Raw genomic sequence first — 21176 nt, forward strand, 5'->3', positions numbered from 1 at the left:
ACGCGGAAAAAAATCTCAGAAAAATAACCACGGCAAAAACTGCGGCAAAAAAATGCATCAAAACACTGTGTTTTTTGCCAGGAGGTGTAGATTGGATGCAGGAATATGGTGTAAAAAGTTCAGCACAAAATCTGCATCTCTTGGCCAAAAAAACTGATTTTTCTGCTAGGAGATGCAGGTCTGTGAACTCAGTGACCTCCACCTGAGGTCAGGTTACCTGCGATCACAGGTGAAGGACCGTGGGAACCTCCAGCTGTGACCGCAAATGGCCTGAGTGACGTCACCACTCATTGTGCAGCCCATGTGCGCCGCTATTAACCCCTGCTATTTCCCCGATTGGCACCGCATCACGCCATCGGGAAGGGCCGGTATCGCACCGGGATTGTTACATCTAATAGATGCGGCAATACCGGGCGGCTGCGGGTTGAAATACCAGCCCTCAGCCGGTGTTATCATGGCTGGGGATGAAAATTAGGGGGAACCGCACGTCGTTTTTTTTTAATTACTTATTAAATGAATAAAAGCCGCATGCGGTTTCACCGGAATCACACATGCAAGGGACTCGCGCGAGTCTGCCATGGCATCACCCTGCAAAGCCTCGCATGTGTGATTCTGGGCACTGGATATACAGCACAGATACAGCCCGATAGCTGGGGCTGCAGCCGCGAGCTATATCTGTGCTGCTGATTGTTTGTTTATTTTTTACCTCCATGCTGACCGGCAGACACTTGCACTGCTTTCCCCGCCCACCGGCCCTCCTGGTGCCTGTGATTGGTTGCAGTCAGCTGACATGCTGCCCCTCAGGGTGGGGGCGCGTCTAGCTGCAACCAATTACATGCGCCGGTGGGCGGGCAAAACAATGAATATTGAATTGTCGGCCCCGGAAGGTAAAAGCATGACCCGGAAGGAGTGTGCCGCCATTACAGCGCCTCGGTGAGTACACCGCGCTCGCTCCTACCCCCCCACCCCTCCACAAACATTTTTAACCTCCGGATTCTGGTCCCCATTGACTTATATGGGCACCGGATTCTGGAGCAGATCGAACTCTTTTTAAAATTTGTCAGTGATCCGCCGGTACCAGATTTTTGGGCGTTCGATCAGCTCTAGTCCCTAATTACTTGTCCCTAATTATCAGACTCATCTATTTGCTGAGGATATGAGGATATTTTTTGCCTCTTCCATTATATTTGGAGACTTATAACAAATTACTTTCAGTATTTTATTATTATTTCTCTTTCCCTTATCTCCGTCCACAGGAATGCTACCTTTTCATTGGCCTCACCTATCATCATGTAGGGTGATTTTAGGGATAATTTTACATATAAAATAAATCCCTCCCCCTCGCTTATTTGTACGATCATTCCTGAACAGACTATAGCCTTGTATATAAGCAGCCCAGTCATAGCTCTTGTCAGACATGTCTCCGTTATCCCCATGATATCATAATTGTTTTCCAACAATATTAACCCCCTCACCACTTGGCAATTTTCCATTTTTATTTTCATATTTTCCTTCCCTTCTTCCAAGAGCCATAACTTTTTATTTTCCCATCAATATAGCCATATGAGGGTTTGTTTTTTGAGGGACGAGTTGTACTTTTGAATGACACCATTCATTCTACCCCATATTATACTGAAAAATAGGGAAAAAAATTCCAAATGCGGTGATATTGCAAAAAAAGTGCAATTGCATGATAGTTTTTTTGGGGGGGGGTTTTATTTACCATGTTCACTATATTGTAAAACTCACCTGGCAATATGATTCCCCAGGTCAGTAAGAGTTCATAGATACCTTTCATGTAACTTTTGACACTTAAAGTGAACCTGTCATCAGAAATTTAGCTATAAAGCTAAAAGTTTCCCCCTCTGCAGCTCCCGGGCTGCATTCTAGGAAGCTTCCTATAGTTTTTGTGGCCCCTTTTATTCCAAAATAAATACTTTATAAACTTGTACCTTTTCGTATGCAAATTTCTTAAATCTTCCATGGGGGCGGGCTGCCTGATGTACGTTGCTGTCCTCCTGCCGATTTACGCCGCCCCCGAACGCTGAATTTCAAACCTCAGGACGCCACCCCTGGGCGCCCGTGGTCCCGCGCATGCGCTGTGCTACTGTAGCGGTGCCGTGCACTGCGTGCACGTGTGACCGCTAGTGACGCTTTGCGAGGGCATGAGGTTATGGGCGGCGCTGTGAGTGTCATCAGCAAGTGCCGCCCATAACCTCGTGACCGCACTTTCGCCTATTCCTCTAGCATTCTGCTCGCTGGCCAGATAACCGGACGTCACCTCCTTCCCATCCTGCTCAGCAGCAGGAAATAGATGGGAGGAGCGGACGGAGCAGTCGGTGCCCGCGCAAAGCGTCACCAGCGGTGACACGTGCACGCAGTGCACGGCACCGCTACAGTAGCACAGCGCATGCGCGGGACCACGGGCACCCAGGGGCGGCGTCCTGAGGTTTGAAATTCAGCGTTCGGGGGCGGCGTAAATCGGCAGGAGGACAGCAACGTACATCAGGCAGCCCGCCCCCATGGACGATTAAAGAAATTTGCATAAGAAAAGGTACAAGTTTATAAAGTATTTATTTTGGAATAAAAGGGGCCACAAAAACTATAGGAAGCTTCCTAGAATGCAGCCCAGGAGCTGCAGAGGGGGGAACTTTTAGCTTTATAGCTAAATTTCTGATGACTGGTTCCCTTTAACTACCGTATTTTTTGGACTATAAGGCGCACTTTTTTCCCCCCAAATGTTGGGGGAAAGTGGGGGGTGCGTCTTATAGTCTGAATGTAGGGCTGCGGGGGAATAAGTGTGCTGCGGTGGAGCGGGTCATCAGGGGCATGAGCAGGCTGCAGCAGCCTGCCGTGACCACGTGGGCACGCTCATTTCATATGCACGCTCATCCTCCCGCCCATCATCTCTAAGCACTGAAGCCGGCGCTGACAGGTGGGCGGGATGATGGGCGGGGGATAGGCGCATAGTAAACAGCCGGCCCGCGTGATTATCCCTGGCAACTACAGCCTGGAGTAATCATGTGCGGCTGTATTCACTGCTCCCCGCACATCATCACCAGCGCGGGGTGCTGTGACTCAGTATACTCACTGGCCACGATCCCTGCAGCATCGCCCCGTCCTCCTTTCTGTCGGCCGCGGCTGTGTGTGGAGACTAGTGATGCTCACAGCGATGACGTCATCGCTGTGCGCATGTGTCCACACGCAGTCGCGGCCGGCAGACAGGAGGACATCACGATGCTGCAGGGATCATGGCCGGCTCCCCACAGGTCAGCGGTGCTGCTGCTGACACAGACAGGAGAATGAGTGATGCTGCGTGGAGCGAGGAAAGGTGAGTATAAACATTTTTTTTTTTGTGTGCCACAGGATATGGTCATATAGCAGGATAGGGGTATATAGCAGGATGACGGCATATACCAGTATGGGGGTATATTATGAGCAGGATGGGAGTATATAGCAGGGTGGGGGTATATAACAGGATAGGGGTATATAGCAGGATGACGGCATATACCAGGATGGGGGTATATAGCAGGGTGGGGGTATATAGCAGGATGTGGGTATATAGCAGGATGGGAGCACATACGAGGATGGGGTATATAGCAGGATGGGGGTATATAGTAGGATGGGGGTATATAGCAGGATGCGGCCATACACCAAGATGGGGTATATAGCAGGATGCGGCCATATGCCAGGATGGGGTATATAGCAGGATGGGAGCACATACCAGGATGGCAGTATATAGCAAGATGGGGGTTATACCAGGTTGAGGGACATATATATATATATATATATATATATATATATACACAAGGCAGGAAGATAATTACCAGGATGGGGTACCTGAGTTAGAGATTTTGGGGTGATTACCCCATAACCGTGTCAGCAGCAGATCCTCACCCCATAACAATGTTCATGACCACATTTTTTGCTTAAAATTCTATTTTCCTCCTCTAAAACCAGGGTGCGTCTTATGGTCCGGTGCGTCTTATAGTCCGAAAAATACGGTAGGTGGTAAAAAAAACAAACAAATTGTGCTTTTGTCGCCTTTTCCGAGACCCGTAGCGTTCTCATTTTCGGGATCTGGGGCTCAGTGATGGCTTATTTTTTGCGTCTCAACCTGGCATTTTTAAATTATGCCATTTTTTTATAGATACGATGTTTTGATCCCTTGTTATTGCATTTTAACCTCTTTATGACAGCCTTATGGATTAAAATGGCGGCAAGAAAGGGTACTTATACTGATCTCCCGTTTTAAAACGGCGGAAAGAAAAAACGCCCTTTAGCGTCAGAAAATCTGTGGGATTTCAGCTAAAGGGGGTAGCTGAGACCCTAGAGATCATGATTCGGGCTGTTTTATACCGGTCCCCGGTCATGTGATCATGTTATGCATAGTATAAAGATGATCACGTTACAGTAAATGGCGTAAAAAAAATATTTCTCTCCCACCTAGAATGGCATGATCAAACATGTCAGATGGGAGATAAATCCCCTCCCCCGGTCCACCAGGGTCGCCAAACTCCCCCTCCAGCCCCCCTCCCCCTCTCAATAATCAAAATGGCGGCGCTCACGAGTGGCGCGCCTGCCGCATTCATCCTTCTCCTTTGCTTTCTGTCGCATGTGACATGCCAGATATGACAAAAAAGTCCTCCCAGGTCCAGCCAGGTCACCCACCATCACCCACCGATTTTCCCCGTTACCTTCTGTAGCGATAATCCCTCATGATCCCTCCCATCCTTTCTCAAAAGATGTCAGCTGCATGCACAAAGCAGCTTCAGCCAGGTCTCTGCACGCAGTGATACTGAGCTTACTGCTGCTCACACTGCCGTGGTGTGGACCGTGGTAGTGTGGCTGCAGTATTCTCAGGTCACTACACCCACACTCTTCACATGGAGTGCTTGAACTTCCAGAAAATGGAGGATACATCCACTAAGCATAGCCCCCATATTCTGGAAGGTCCAGAATCGTTGTGGGACCTCCAAAATGAATCACTGCGGACTTTTTTCTGTTCAATGAATTGGTGGAAGAGGGAATGTGTTGAAGAGCAATTTTTCAAATAGTTTTTTTTGTCTTTTTAATTATTTTATTACTGACAGTAATGTTAGGTATCTGATAGACGCCGTGACATTACTAACCACTGAACTTGATGCCAGGTGACATTACAGCTGGTATCAACCCCATATATTACCCTTGACACAGCACCAAGGCAATGGGTTGAGCCGGGGCGCAGAGCCAGGGCTGACACATCTAATGGATGCGCCAGTTTTGGGGTGGCTACGGCCTGCGATTTTTAGGATAGGAAGGGCCAAATAACCATGGCTCTTCCCACCTGGAGAATATAAATTATAAATAATTAAATAAAAAACAGTGTGCAATGCCCTCTGTTTTGGATTACCAGCTAAGGTAAAGCTGCCAGATGTGGTCTACAGGTGTAGCTGTCTGCGTTACCCTAGCTGGCTTTCAAAAATGGGGGGGGGACCCCATGTTGGTTTTTAAAATAATTTATTTTTAATATTAAATTATTTATTTATTTTGCTGTGTTGTACAGTATAAGCACAGTTGAAGGATTTTTAGAACTCTCCCGCCTACTATGCTTCTTTTCTCTGCAGCATAAACTAACTTACGGCGTGGCTTCCTGAGCCTCAGCATGTCAATTTATGCTGTGGAGATGAGAGTGTTCTCCGCAGGGAGAATAGAGCTAAAGTCCACAGCAGCCTGAACCCGGAGCTTGGGCACAGGCAGCGGTGTTCTCCCGTAGACAACATTCACATCTCAGCAGGAGGGATGACACTGTGTACTAGACGCCGTTACACCGGATCGTGGGCACATAAACTAAAAGTGAGAAATTTGGCTTCCCAGCAACATTTTTGTAAAGTACCTGTGGATTCAAAATGCTAACTATACCCCTGAATAAAATCCTTGAAAAGTCTAGTTTTCAAAATGGGGTGAAATGCAAATGCATCATGGTGCCCACAATTTATTTAAACTTTTCCAAAATTCAAATGGTGCTCCTTCTATTCGAAGCCCTACTGTTTGTCCAAACAGAGGATATTGGCCACATGTGGGGTATCCCTGCACTCATAAGAAATTGGATAACAAACTGTGGAGTCTACTTTTTGGTGTTTCCTCTTGAAAAAGTGATAAAACCGTGGTAAAAATTTATTTTTATATTTTCGTGGTTCAACATTATAAAATTCTGGGTACTCACAAAACATCTAAATAAATTCCTTGAGCGGTCTAGTTTCCAAAATTGGGTCAGGTGTGGAAGTTTTCTGCTGTTTAGGTACCTTAGGGGCCCTACAAATGCAATGTAGTACCCGCAATCTTTTTCATCCAAATCTCTACAAAATTCAAATATTACTCCTTTCGTTCTGAGCCCTCCCATTTGTCCAAACAGCTCATAAGAAAGTAGGTAACAAACCGTAGTGTCCAATTTTGGCGTTACCTCTTGAAAAAGTGAGAAATTTGGTGCTAAAGCAACATTTTTGTAAAAAAAAAAAATAAAAATGAAAATTTTCAATATGACAGCCTAATGTTATCAAATTCTGTGAAGTACCTGTGGGTTCAAAATGCTCATTATACCTCTAGATAAAATCCTTGAGGGGTTCTAGTTTACAAAATGGAGTCACTTGTGGAGGTTTCTGCTGTTTAGGTGCCTTAGGGGCCCGGCAAATGCAATATGGTGCCCACAATCTATTTCAGCTAAATTTGTGCTCCAAAATTCAAATTTTGCTCCTTCTGTTACGAGCCCTTCCATTTGTCCAAAGAGAGGTTTATGACCACATGTGGGCTATCAGCGTGCTCAGAAGAAATTAGATAACACATTTTGTGTTCCATTTTGTTGTGTTATTGAGTCGCCTCAGCCACGGCGGTCGCCTCAGGGACACCACTCCACCTCCAGGGACGCTGCAGGGACTTCTCTTTGGGATCATCTCTGGCGACAGGTATGTCAGGTTATTTACATCTGAGTCGTGACACCACTCTCGGTTTGCGGTCGGGGTTATGGGTGACTGCCACTGCAGTTTTAACGAGCATCTGGGGCTGATGGAATCTGCAGTCGGATGGTATGGCCTCCTGAGAGTGAGGCTGGCCCCAGGGGCTCGAGTGTATGTGTGTAGAACAACAGGTCGCAGAATAACTCAGTCTCAGTCCAAAGTGTCTTGCAACTGGTTTTTACTCACTTTCAAATGCTTCAAGTGGACCCGGGCGATGCTGAGATGCACCAAGAGAGAACCAAGTGTCCTTCAGGCTGGTATAAGGGTGACCGTTAGCTCGCCTTCCTAGCACTTCTTGTTTCGGACAACCCCTGAAGAAAAGTACCGTGGGATTCATCCAGGGAAGTCGCAACTGCCTTTTCTCCCCTTTCTGGCCCGTTTGCTGGCAGCGTGGACCAAGGAAGATGGCTCCAGGCTTGATCCTCCTTATGGGCCCCCTCGTTGCTGCTGATGCTCGGACTCTGTTTTGGTTGATGTGGGACTTGTTGTCCACCCCGCCGGCAGGTTTAGCAAACCACTAAATGGATGTCTGGCTCTAGGGACCTGTTCCCCATGCGTGCCTAGCCACCAGAAGTCTCCGTACACGACTAGCTGACTTCCTCAGTGTCTTTCTGTCCAACCTCTGGTGACCTTCTCCCCCGCCAATGGCCACTACACGTGCAGAGTCTGACTAGCGTGTCCGCTCTCCTGCGTCTCCACTTCAGACTGGATACCTCCAGCTCCTTTTCCTGACTGCTGCTGCAACCTAGCTTCCAGCCTCTCTACTGCACCCCTTGATTGGATGTGGAGGCATGCCCCCTCCTGGGTCTGCCCAGGGGTCCCCTCAAAGGTGTGTGAGACCTGGTCACTATGTGTGTGCGTACACACCCTCTTCCAGCCTTTTGGATTACCTGTTTGCACTCACCCAGCATGGGTGCAGTACTCAGTGGCGTCTGACCAGGTCAGAGGCGCCACATTATTTCTTTTAAAAGTGAGGCTGGAGCAACATTTTTAGGCAAAATGATGATTTTTGTTTTTTTTCCATTCCACATCGCTATGGTTCATGTGAAGCACCTAAAGTGTAGAGTTGAGCGATGTTCGAGTCGAACGGTTCGCTAATTTCATGTTCGAGTGATTTGGGGGGTGTTCGAGTCGTTCGACGAACTCGAACAATTTGCTTAAAAGTTCGGTAGTTCGAGTTACGTTCGAGAACAGTTCGATCACCAAAAAGCGTAGCTAGTCACTACCTGGCTTTTCACTGTAATAGTGTGAGTCACTGTGAATCATGATATTATCAAAATTCAGCGTATAGTGTGCGGGGGGGACGGGGTTTAGATCAGCGCTGCTGCTGAGTGCAGAAAGAATGGCGATCGCCATTTTTTTTTTTTTTCCTAACCGCGCGTACAGTGGGGCGGGCCAGGCTGTCAGCAAATCACAGACACACACACAGCAAAGTGGATTTTTGCCAGACAAGCAAGAACATGTGTCATAGGCTGTGCATGTCACATGTCCTTGCCTTATAAGACACGGCCATTTTCCCCATCGCTGCCATTATCTGTCTGCTACAGGTGGGTGACAGTCACCGCTTCCGCTCCCGCTGCTGCTGCTGTGTACGCTATAGACATACAGTCCAATCTACACAGTGCTTTAGGGATTAGGGATTACTTGTAATTTCAGTCCTTTTCAAGGCTGCATTACAGCCGTTCATAGCCATTGTTGCTAGGCAGGTCTGTGCCAACGCTGTGCAGGGGTTAATATCACAGCGTCTGGCTACATCAGCTCAGGCAATTCCTTGGGGCATTGTTTCATTGGCAGGGATAGAAAGTGAAGCTTCCTTTGCTGTCCTGCTACCTACAGCACCTGTGCATTCTACACACCTGCCCATTTTTGCTACGCAATTTTAATTGCAAACAGTGCTGACACTTTTAGTGGCATACTAAAATTGTCTGGGATACTAACTTCGTGTTCCTTTGCTGACCAGCTAGCTACAGCACCTGTGCATTCTACACACCTGTCCATTTTTGCTATGCAATTTTAATTGCAAACAGTGCTGACACTTTTAGTGGCATACTAAAATTGTCTGGGATACTAACTTAGTGTACCTGCCCATTTTTGCTACGCAATTTTAATTGCAAACAGTGCTGACACTTTTAGTGGCATACTAAAATTGTATGGGATACTAACTTCGTGTTCCTTTGCTGACCAGCTAGCTACAGTACCTGTGCATTCTACACACCTGTCCATTTTTGCTACGCAATTTTAATTGCAAATAGTGCTTACACTTTTAGGGCCATAGTTTCATTGTCAGGGATAGTCAGTGTTGGTTCTTAAAGCTAGACCACCTCTGCATTGTACACCACCTGTCCATTTTTGCTATGCAATTTTAATTGCCAAAAGTGCTGCCATTTTTAGGGGCATACTTTCATTGTCTGGGATACTACGTTAGGGTTCCTCTGCTGACAATTTAGCTATACAACCTCTGCATTGTACACCACATCTCCATTTTTGCTACGCAATTTTAATTGCCAAAAGTGCTGCCATTTTTAGGGGCATACTTTCATTGTCTAGGATACTACGTTAGGGTTCCCCTGCTGACAGTTTTGCTATACCACCTCTGCATTGTACAGCACATGTCTATTTGTGCTACGCAATTTTAATTGCCAAAAGTGCTGCCATTTTCAGGGGCATACTTTTATTGTCTGGGATAATACGCTAGGGTTCCTCTGCTGACAATTTAGCTATACCACCTCTGCACTGTACAGCACCTGTCCATTTGTGCTACGCAATTTTAGTTGCCAAAAGTGCTGCTATTTTTAGGGGCATACTTACATTGTCTGGGATACTACATTAGGGTTCCTCTGCTGACAATTTAGCTATACAACCTATGCATTGTACACCACATCTCCATTTTTGCTACGCAATTTTAATTAACAAAAGTGCTGCCATTTTTAGGGGCATACTTTCATTGTCAGGGATAGTCAGTGTTGGTTCTTCAGCTGTCAACAAAGCTAGACCACCTCTGCATTGTACACCACCTCTCCATTTTTTGCTACATTTTAAGTGTCCAATCTGGTCACAAACAAAATGAGTGGCAAGCATGTTGGAAAGGGAAAAAACGTTTGTGTCCGTGGGGTAGGTGGGAAAGCTACATTAACATCTGCTGAAGAAAGGCCATCTTCCAGCAAAAGTAAGATGTCTACTACTTTCCGTGGACAATCGGATGTGCTACCTTTTTTACGGAACCGAACAACTGTAACAAAGGTAGATGATGCACAAAAAAAAAGAACATGCTTGAATGGATCTCAAGTGCTCCAACAAGTGGCCTCTCCTCCATCTCAACTTCAACATCCAAAAAACAACAGTCCTCTGAGTTTTCACCCCATTTGCACTTGCTTTCTACCAGCTCTCAAGTCTCCACCCACCCTGCAGAGTATGGTGTAACAGATGGGTGAGTCTTCAGAGCTGTTCAGTCACACTATAGCCTGGGAATAAGAGGTCTGCTCCCAAGCTACAGTGAGTACAGACCAGGAAATTATCTGCAGTGATACCCAGAAGCTTTGTGAGTCAGATTCAGGCCCTGATGACCAAGTTTCTGAGCATAATGTAGACGCTCATTCCGAAACTGTAACACCTCTTGGTGGAGACAATGAGGAACATATTGATGACGATGAGACTCAGATAACTGATTGGAATGACAACTTAACTATTCAGTCAGGGCAGGAAGAGGTTAGGTCTGAGGGCGAGGGGAGTGCAAACACACAGGTTGATGATGAGGTTATAGATCCCACTTACTGTCAACCCACAGTCAGGCACTCGAGGAGGTCAGCAGAGGCGGTGGAGGAGGATGCGACTGATGACTAGGTTAGCTTGCGCCTTCCTGGACAAAGACGGAGTACTGGAAGCACGTCAACAACTGCATCCTCTGCCATAACTATGCCTCTGAGCACAAGTCGGGGTGGCTCTGCAGGTCCCATGGGCTCTAATAGTTGCCTAGCCTGGTCCTTTTTTGACATCGCAAAGGATCACCCATCTCATGTGATCTGTAAAATTTGTCACCAGTCTGTAAGCAGAGGCCAAAAACTCACTAGTTTGACTACTTCGTCCATGAACCGTCACATGAATAACAAGCATAAGTCCCAGTGGGAAGCTCACTGTGCTACAATGCGGCCTAGCGGTGCGGGCCAACCACCGTCTGCCCCTTCAAGTGCATATGCGCGCTCTTCATCCTCTATGACTGTGGGGACAGCTGTCACACATGCTTTTCGACGCAGATCTTCCACCTCTTTAACCGCAACAGGCAGTTTGATTGGCAGGTCGTCAGTTGTTTTGGAAGGGGAAACAGCTGCTGGTGTAGAGCTCTCTCAGACATCGAGAGCACAAACTTTGGATGAAGGCAAAATCATGTCTCCGCCTGCACTTTCCTCACAGACCAGCAGTTTTCCAGGGACACCCTACTCAATGCCGTCTCCACAGAGCAGCCAGATCTCGGTCCCTCAGATGTGGACAATTAAAAGACCATTTCCTCCTAGCCATGACAAACCTAAAAGGTTGACTTTCACCCTCTGCACGCTGTTGGCTACAGAAATGCTGCCTTTCCGCCTGGTGGACACAGAGGATTTTTGAGACCTTATGTCCATCGCTGTGCCCCAGTACCAGATGCCCAGTCACCACTACTTCTCCAAGAAAGGCATGCCTGCGCTACACCAGCATGTCGCACACAACATCACCGCTTCCTTGAGAAACTCTGTGACAGGGTGCATTTCACCACCGATACTTGGACCAGTAAGCATGGACAGGGGCGTTACATGTCACTGACTGGGCACTGGGTAACTATAGTGAGAGATGGAGAAGGGTGTGCTGTACAAGTCTTGCCGTCCCCACAAGTTGTGCGTCAATCCTCTGTGTTGAAGTTCCTCCACTGCTTCTGCCTCCTCAACCTCGTCTGGGTCCTCCACCGCCGCCCAAAGCCTGTCTGGTCAGGCCACTCGCGTTGTAACTGTGCACAAGGAATCCTGCACACCTCCTTACTATGCTGGCAGCAGAGCTCAACTGCATCAGGCAGTATTTACGTTGAAATGTCTGGGAAATAAGAGTCACACAGCCGAGGCATTGTGGTCAACTCCGGAGAGCGAGTTTAGTAAATGGTTGTCTCCACTCTACATGCAGCCAGGGAAGGCCGGGTGCGACAATGCTGCAAACCTGGGTACGGCCCTATGCCAGGGCAAGGTGACACACATGCCTTATATGGCTCACGTGTTGAACCTTGTTGTCCAGCAATTTTTAACCCACTATCCCGCCCTAGATGGGCTTCTGCGCAGGGCACAGTCACTCTCTGCTCACTTCCGCCGTTCAATCGGCGCAGCTGACCGACTTGCATTGCTCCAGAAGTCTTTCGGACTGCCAGTTCACAGCCTGAAATACGATGTGGCAACACGCTGGAATTCGACTCTCCACATGTTGCAGCGACTGTGGCAGCACCGCCGAGCCCTGGTGCAATACGTTATGACGTATAGCCTCGGCCAACGAGATGCAGAGGTGGGGAAGATCACGCTGCTGGAGTGGTCTCAGATCAAGGACCTATGCACCCTTCTGCACAGTTTCGAAATGGCGACGAATATGTTTAGCGCTGACAATGCCATTATCAGCATGACAATTCGAGTCATTTACATGCTGGAGCACACTCTAAACCAGGGGTGGGCAATTAATTTTCCCATGGGGCCGCATGAGAAATTGGGATGGTTTTAGAGGGCCGGACTAATATAATTACCTCGGTTCTACACATATATATATATATACACACAAACACGCATATATACTGTGCGTGTATAATATATATACACATACACACAATGTATACATACACACACAATCCCCATATACTACATCACTACACCCGCCACATACTACACCTGTAATATACATCAGTATACACTACACCTGTAATAAACTACACCTCTATATACTATACCACTATATATTACATCACTACACCCCTATATACACCTGTAATATGCTACATCACTATATACTACACCTGTAATAAACTGCAGCACATCACTATATACTACACCTGTGATAACCTACATCACTACACCCCTATATACTACACTTGTATTATACTACATCACTACACCCCTATATACTACACTTGTATTATACTACATCACTACACCCCTATATACTACACTTGTATTATACTACACTCCTATATACTACACCTGTATTATACTACACCACTACACCCCTATAAACACCTGTATTATACTACACCACTACACCTGTAATATACTACACCACTACACCCCATATACACCTGTAATATACTACACCACTACACCCTTATATACACCTGTAATATACTACACCACTACACCCCTATATACACCTGTATTATACTACACCCCTATATACACCTGTATAATACAGGTGTATATAGGGGTGTAGTATAATACAGGTGTATATAGGGGTGTAGTATAATACAGGTGTATATAGGGGTGTAGTATAATACAGGTGTATATAGGGGTGTAGTGGTGTAGTATAATACAGGTGTATATAGGGGTGTAGTATAATACAGGTGTATATAGGGGTGTAGTATATTACAGGTGTATATAGGGGTGTAGTGGTGTAGTATAATACAGGTGTATATAGGGGTGTAGTATTATACTACACTCCTATATACACCTGTATTATACTACACCACTACACACCTATAAAACTACACCACTACACCCCCCCCATATACCACACCTGTAAAACAACTACATTCCCATATACTAAAGCACTACACCCCAAATATTTGTCAAAAGTTACCCCTCTCCCCCAGCCCCCCGCCTGCCCGCCCCCATTGTCCCCTCAGGTTACTAGTAACCACTCACCTCTCTTCTTATCGTTCCCGTCCGCTGAGCTGCTTCTCCTTCACATGGCCAGGCTGCGCCGACACTGTATTCCTAGGAGCCCCCGCCGCTGCCTCTCTCCATACGGCCCCCGCCTCTGCAGCTTCTCCTGCCGGGCGGGAACTTTTCAAATGACACACGCGCGCCGTACTGACGATATCAGGGCGCGCGAGTGTCACAGAGAAAAGTGTTGGGCAAGGAACAGAGGAGAGATTCCTGCGTTCCGCTGCCTACACTGTGCGGAGCTTCAGGATCTGTCCTGTTTCCTACCCGACACGCAGCGTGTGATGAGGGTCAGGGCCGGCTCCAGGTTTTTGTGGGCCCCGGGCGGAAGAGTCCCAGTGGGCCCCATCAACACGCAGACACACATACGTACACATACATATTTAAAGACAAACTCACAAAAATACATATAGAACGGACACATCTATACAGCCATATACACTGACATACATAGATACACATTATACATGCCTACAGACACACAGCTCTGCTGCATACATACAGACACACATAGCTCTGCTACAGACACACATAGCTCTGCTACAGACACATATAGCTCTGCTACATACAGACACACATAGCTCTGCTACATATATACATACATACACACATAGCTCTGCTACATACACACATAGCTCTGCTACATACATACACACATAGCTCTGCTACATATAAACATACATACACACATAGCTCTGCTACATACAGACACACATAGCTCTGCTACATATATACATACATACACATAGCACTGCTACATACACACATAGCTCTGCTACATACAGACACACATAGCTCTGCTACATATATACATACATACACATAGCACTGCTACATACACACATAGCTCTGCTACATACATACACACATAGCTCAGCTACATATATACATACATACACACATAGCTCTGCTACATATATACATACAGACAGACACACACGCGGCTCTGGAGCCCAGCACATACGGCACCGGAGGGGGGGGGTTTGCAGGGAATACACCTAGGGGGGGAGAAGAGCCCATACAGCTCACTAGGGCCCATAAATCGGGGGGTGGGGAGGGCACATACCGCTCAGGTCACGGTGGAGAGGGGGCCCACACAGAGCCGGAAAGAAGCACTGTGCTGGGGGTCGCTGGCTGGCACTGCAACTCTCATCTGTGGGATGAGCAGGACGCCAGCCGGTAGCTCCGCCCACAGATGAAGTTCAACCAGGACGTCTTGGCTCCTTAAAGGGACGGCGCCGCAGATTCCTGCCGAGGACTGCGGTCCCCGGAACTCGGCCCGGGGCAGCAGAACTAAGGCGAGTGGGCCCTGGCCAAGGGTCACCAGAACTGACGAGGCCGAGTGGGCCCCCCCGGCTCTCCAGGGCCCCGGCATTTGCCCAGGCACTGATGAGGGCAATCTGACCACGCGCCTCCCGGAGCCTGGAGCTCCGGACAACAGGTCAGATTGCTCTCATCAGTGACCGGCCAGCAAGGACGCCCTGAGCCAGGCGGGCCGGTCACAGAGAGTAGGCGGGCCGGATGTGGCCCGCGGGCCGCCCCTTGCCCAGGTCTGCTCTAAACACTATTTGGAGTCAGGGGGTGGGACAAGAGGAAGGGGAGGAAGTACAGGAGGATTCATATGCGGAAGGGATACCAAGATCTACAAGGTCCAGATGTTCAGCATCACCAAGGCGGCAGGCATGGGATGGTGGGGGAGAGGGATTAACAATGCACATGGTACCAGCCAAACTGTTGAGGAAGGTGCAGGAGCCCAAGAAGAAATGGAGGACGAACTGTCGATGGGCATGAAAGACTCAGCAGATAAGGGAGACCTTGGTCAAATTTCGGTTGTTTGAGGTTGGGGGGAGATGTCAGAGGAAGGCAGCACAGTTGCACTACCTGCAACATGACCCTCGGATTGTCCGAATTAGAAGTAATGAGGACTACTGCGTTGCCACACTCTTAGATCCCCGGTACAAGTCCAAATTTGGCGAAATAATTCCAGCCATAGAAAGGGACGCACGTATGCAGGAGTATCAGCAGAAGCTGTTACTCAATCTTAGCTCAGCTTTTCCACCAAACACCAGTGGTGCACAGAGTGAATCTCCCAGTTGTAACTTGCCAAGCATGGGACTGTCTCGTCATCATCAGTCAAACTGTACCAGCAACACCGTATCTGGTGGTAACAGCAATTTTATGGAATAGTTTCATACTTTTTTTAGACCATCCTTTGCAAGGCCACAAGAGACAAAAAGTCTGACACATAGTCAACGGCTGGAGAGGATGATACAGAAGTATCTCCAAATGAACATCAATGCTATGACTGTGCAACTGGAGCCTTGCTCATTTTGGGCTTCCAATCTTGAAAAATGGCCTGAGCTTGCCACTTACGCCTTGGAGATCTTGTCGTGTCCCGCAGACAGTGTTGTCTCGGAACGTGTCTTCAGTGCTACTGGGTGTGTGCTGACAGATAAGCACACACGTCTGTCCAGTGACAATGTGGACAGACTAACGTTCATCAAGATGAACAAGTCATGGATCAGCAAGGACTTTGCTACCCTGGTGTCACCCTGGGGACAGTTAAGGCTGGCGTATTTTTGAATGTGCTTGATGCAAATCAACATGTCAAGTTTGCAACTGGGGCACAAGTGATGCCACTGAAGTGGTGTGTGTGGCCCAATTTTTGGAAAAAAGGGACACTCTCTCTTGGAGTCCCCTTGCTGTGTTTTACATGATTTTAGAAGGGCATGACATGCCTATATCTGTGTCTCCTCCTCCTTTTACTCGTCCAGCTCTTTTGTTTTCACATGAGTATATGTCCTTGTCACTTTTCCATGTGTTTGTGGTGTCTTGTAAGTTGTTTGTCACCTTTTGGACACCTTAGAGGGTGTTTTCTATGTGTTTGTATGTGTTTGCCTGCGATTGTTTTCAATGGGGTTCGAATTGTTTCGTCGAACGTTCGTCGAACTTGTCCTCCGTTCGACGATCCGAACCGAACTTGAACTCTAGGGGGGTGGCTCATCTCTACTAAAGTGCTAAACTTCTTGGATGTGGTTTTGAGTACTTTGAGGGGTGCCGGTGTCACTTTTGGGTATTTTCTAGCACCTAGGCTTCTCAAAGTCACTTCAAATGTGATGTGGTCCCTAAAAAATGGTTTTGTAAATTTTGTTGAAGAAAATGGGAAATTGCTGATGAACTTTGAACCCTTCTAATTTCCTAACCCAAAAAATTTTGTTTCAAAAATTGTGCTGATGTAAAGTAGACATGTGGGAAATTTATTAAGTAGTTTATGTGAAATAACTCTCTGGTTTAAGGGCATAAAAATTTAAAGTTTGAAAATTGCGAAATTTTAAAAATAGTCAAATTTCTGATTTTCACAAATTGTCCTAAATTTATAACTATCTGGAACTTCAATATGTCATGAAAAAACAATGACAGAATCACTGGGATCTGTTGAAGTGTTCTGGAGATATAACCTGTGAAAGTGACACTTGTCAGAATTGCAAAAAATGGCATGGTCATTAAATACAAAAATTGGCTTCATCCTTAAGGGGTTAATGCAATGTTGCAGCGACCAAAAAAAACCCCCATAATTCTAGCTTCTTGATTTTTTTTCTCGCTACACCCTTTACCAATCAGATTAATTGATTTTATATTTTGATATATTGGGCATTCTGAAAGCGACGCTCATGGATATGTGTTTGTTTTTATTGTTTTATTTTCAATGGGGCAAAAGGGGATGATTTGAACTTTTAGTTTTTTGGGGGGGTTTATTTTTTTTAGAACTTTTTATTTTCACACTTTTTGTTGATTTTACTAGTTCCCTTAGGGGACTTTATGACTGCCCTGTCCGATCACTTGTACTGATCAGATCAATGCTTCAGCATCGCTCTGATCGGTAGAAATGCTGTTCTCCTGTGAATGCCGGTGCTCTGCCAGCATTAACAGAAAGTGAGTCATGACAGCGACCCATTGGCACCCTGTGATAGTGTCACGGGGCCGCCGATAGTGACAGGGAACAAAGCAGTCCTTGCCGGAGCATGTTAGATTGTGCTGTCAGAGTTTGACAGCGCATTCTAAAGGGATTAAAGGAAGGGGTGGATTTATGATTCACCCACGCCTGTTAGCTGCAGATCAGCAAATATATGCAGGTAATAATGTACCTGTAATGCGCAAGCCTGCATTACAGGTAGAGAGGCCTAGGACCTATAGGACGTATAAGTGCATCTTAGGTTGTAAAGGGGTTAACCTTTCCTGTATAGAGTGAAAACACAGCTGGAACTTACCTTGGCAACATTCACTGCAGATCCATATCCGGTGGAAAATGCACAGCCGATGAGGCAGACCTTCTCCAATGGCGCATCCTGGTGTATCTTTGCAACAGCAATATCATCGACCACTGTGTACTCAGTAAAGGTGCTCGTACCAACAAAATGGTGAATAGGTTTCCCCTTGCAGGTAAATCTACTGGTGTTGTCCAGTAGCACTCCATTATATTTCCCTATGCTGTTTGGAAAAAAAATAGAGGGAAATCATTGCATAGAAACTAACTTTCTTAAGGCTGCTTGTCACCAGTAAAGGTTTCAGAGTTTTAAGGTTGAAAAAAGATACAAGTTTGCCATGTTCAACCTATAACCTAACAAGTTGTTCTAGAGGAAGGCAATAACCCTAAAGAGGGAGATGCTATAGTAATTGTCCCATATTAGGGGCAGCAGGATAAAGCAGTGGTGAACTGCTCAGGCCAAGAAAAACTAATGCACTGGGTGCCGCGATACCCCCAATAGATGGAAGTATCACAGGTGCAAGAGGAACAAATCACTCACACAACTCCAGAATATGGAGGGGGTGATCGCTGGATGGTAAAATTGCACATAAGTGGCTTGCATAGGGCTCTGTTCACACTTACAGGTGCATAGTAACCCAGTCAGCAGCCTATTACATGCCCATACTATTTGATCAGGCGGGCTGCCCGGTACTAGTGTGCACCATATAGGGACGGAGTCTCCAATATGCAAGTCCAAACATCAAGGGGCTTGGCTGCACACTGTATAAAATGTCATGTGCAGAAAAATAAATACACAATATCTAAGGTATTAGTCGATATTATGGCCAAAATAACGGTGGCCTACAAACCACATCATGGTTCCTCATACTTGTAGGTCCCTACACTAATCTATATAAATAGAAAAATAGAAAATGTCTGCACATGACATTTTATATGGGGTGCAGCCAGGAACCTGGACTTGCATATTGGAGACTCCGTCCCTATATGGTGCACACTAGTACCGGGCAGCCCGCCTGATCAAACAATATGGGTGTGTAATAGGCTGCTGACTGGGTTACTATGCACCTGTAAGTGTGAACAGAGCCCTATGCAAGCCACTAGTGTGCAATTTAACCATCCAGCGATCACCCCCTCCATATTCTGGAGTTGTGTGAGTGATTTACTCTTACACCTGTGATACTTCCATCTATTGGGGGTTTCACTGCACCCTGTTAGTGCATTAGTTTTTCTTGGCCTGAGCAGTTCACCGCTGCTTTATCCTGCTGTGAGTATTCTAAATTGTGGAGGATATTTAGTCCTAATTTTGCTATTTTGCTATTTTTCCCATATTAGTGGAAAAAAATATTTCCGAATTCCACATATGGCAATTACACTACTAGTTCCCTGGATCAACATCCTATTAAAAAATCTGGTACTGATGACTTGTAATATTTTAGACATCTGGGTACTTGAACTTTTTAAGTGAATTAACCAATACAACATCAAAAGGGCAGAGCGTTCCATAGTCTCACTGTGCTTACAGTAAAGAATCTGCGTCTGATTAAACCTTCTTTCCTCTAGACGAAGAAGATGGCTCCTTATTATTGCAGGCTGAGATGTAAAATTTTTTTAAGGATCTATTTACTGTCCCTTCACATATTTGTATATTGTAATAATATCGCTGCTTCATGCATTTGTATATTGTAATGAGATTGCCCCTTTGAAATGAAAAATTCCAAATTTGATATCCTGTCAATCACCTTGAGGGCCTCAGCAAGACCTTTCTGAATCAAGGCTACCACCCAAGAACAATTGAAAACCAGATTACAAGAGCCACCAGAATATCAAGAAACCATCTCCTACATTATAAAACTAAAGAAGAAAACAACCGGGTCCCTCTTGTAGTCACCTACAATCCACATCTGGAGGTGTTTAGAGGAGCTGCATGGAAACTACAACCATTACTGCAAAAAGATGCCCGGTTAAAATCTATTTTTCCAGACCCCCCACTTCTGTGTTTTAGACAGCCCCCAAATCTAAGAAGCATCATTGTCAGAAGCTCCCTGTCCTCTCCAACAACAACAGGAACATTTCCCTGCAACCAGAAAAAATGTAAGACCTGTCCATTAATATTGACAACGGACAAGATAAAGATTCCCAGATCACATCAGGACTACAAGATCCCAGGAACCTTCAGCTGCACCACAACCAATGTGGTGTACTTAATTATATGTACCAAATGTCCAACTGGGGGTCTGTATGTAGGGGAGACCGGACAACAGCTCAGGACAAGGATGAATTCTCACCACCACACAATTAGAGAAAAAAGGATGGATCTACCTGTGGCCAAACATTTTTGTAACTCAGACCACAGCATCATGGACATGAAATTGCTGGTATTGAAAGGAAACTTCAAGTCCCAGAGAGATAGGAGACTCTGGGAGTACAAACTTATGATGACCTTTGACACATTCAGAGTAGGAATGAATGTGTCTCATGGATTCATGTCTTTTTACATCAATTAGGAGATGTGCTCCTCTGACCATCCGAGCGTGTCACAGCCCTGGACCAGACCCTTATCAAAGGACAATAAAACTTTCACACTGAACTGCAGCAAAATTTATGGCCACAACAGTTTGCCCCCCTGCCATAGAGATAGTTCTGTTTTATATAACTTGTTTGTTTTTTTTGTTTTTTTTTTTTTACTGCACTATTCTAAGTCCTGTTGTGTATAAATATGTGACTCTTCAGATTTTGTGTTATACCATGCCTGATGAAGAGACCTGAGTAGTCTCGAAAGCTTGCAATTATTGCCATCTTTTCAGTTAGCCATTAAAAGGTATCAACCACTGAGGACTCTCAGTTCCTTTAACCCCTTTACGACCGCCGATACGCCTTTTAACGGCGGTAAATAAGGGTACTTTTTCCGATCCGCCGCTTTTTAACGGCGGTCGGAAAAAAGGGTCTAGCGCCCCCCAGAGTCAGAAAATTTCCGGGGTCTCAGCTGCCGGGGGTAGCTGAGACCCTGGAGATCATGATTCTGGCCGGTTTTTCCGGTCCCCG

At 46.2% G+C, this 21176-nt stretch overlaps 1 protein-coding gene across 2 annotated transcripts in view; it reads right to left on the minus strand.

Moving 5' to 3' along the window:
* LOC142311972 (alcohol dehydrogenase 1) overlaps positions 1–21176 on the minus strand; it is a 490686-nt gene that overhangs the window by 368914 nt on the left and 100596 nt on the right. The window contains exon 5 of one of the 2 annotated variants that reach the window (XM_075350848.1): positions 18136–18355. The exons of the other annotated variant lie outside the window; for it this stretch is intronic. Coding sequence (XP_075206963.1) covers positions 18136–18355 — 220 coding nt within the window. The remainder of the gene's footprint in view (positions 1–18135; positions 18356–21176) is intronic. 2 annotated transcript variants of the gene reach the window in all.

Source organism: Anomaloglossus baeobatrachus, chromosome 1 (assembly GCF_048569485.1).
Source record: "Anomaloglossus baeobatrachus isolate aAnoBae1 chromosome 1, aAnoBae1.hap1, whole genome shotgun sequence".
In the NCBI taxonomy this organism is placed as follows: Eukaryota; Metazoa; Chordata; class Amphibia; order Anura; family Aromobatidae; genus Anomaloglossus; species Anomaloglossus baeobatrachus.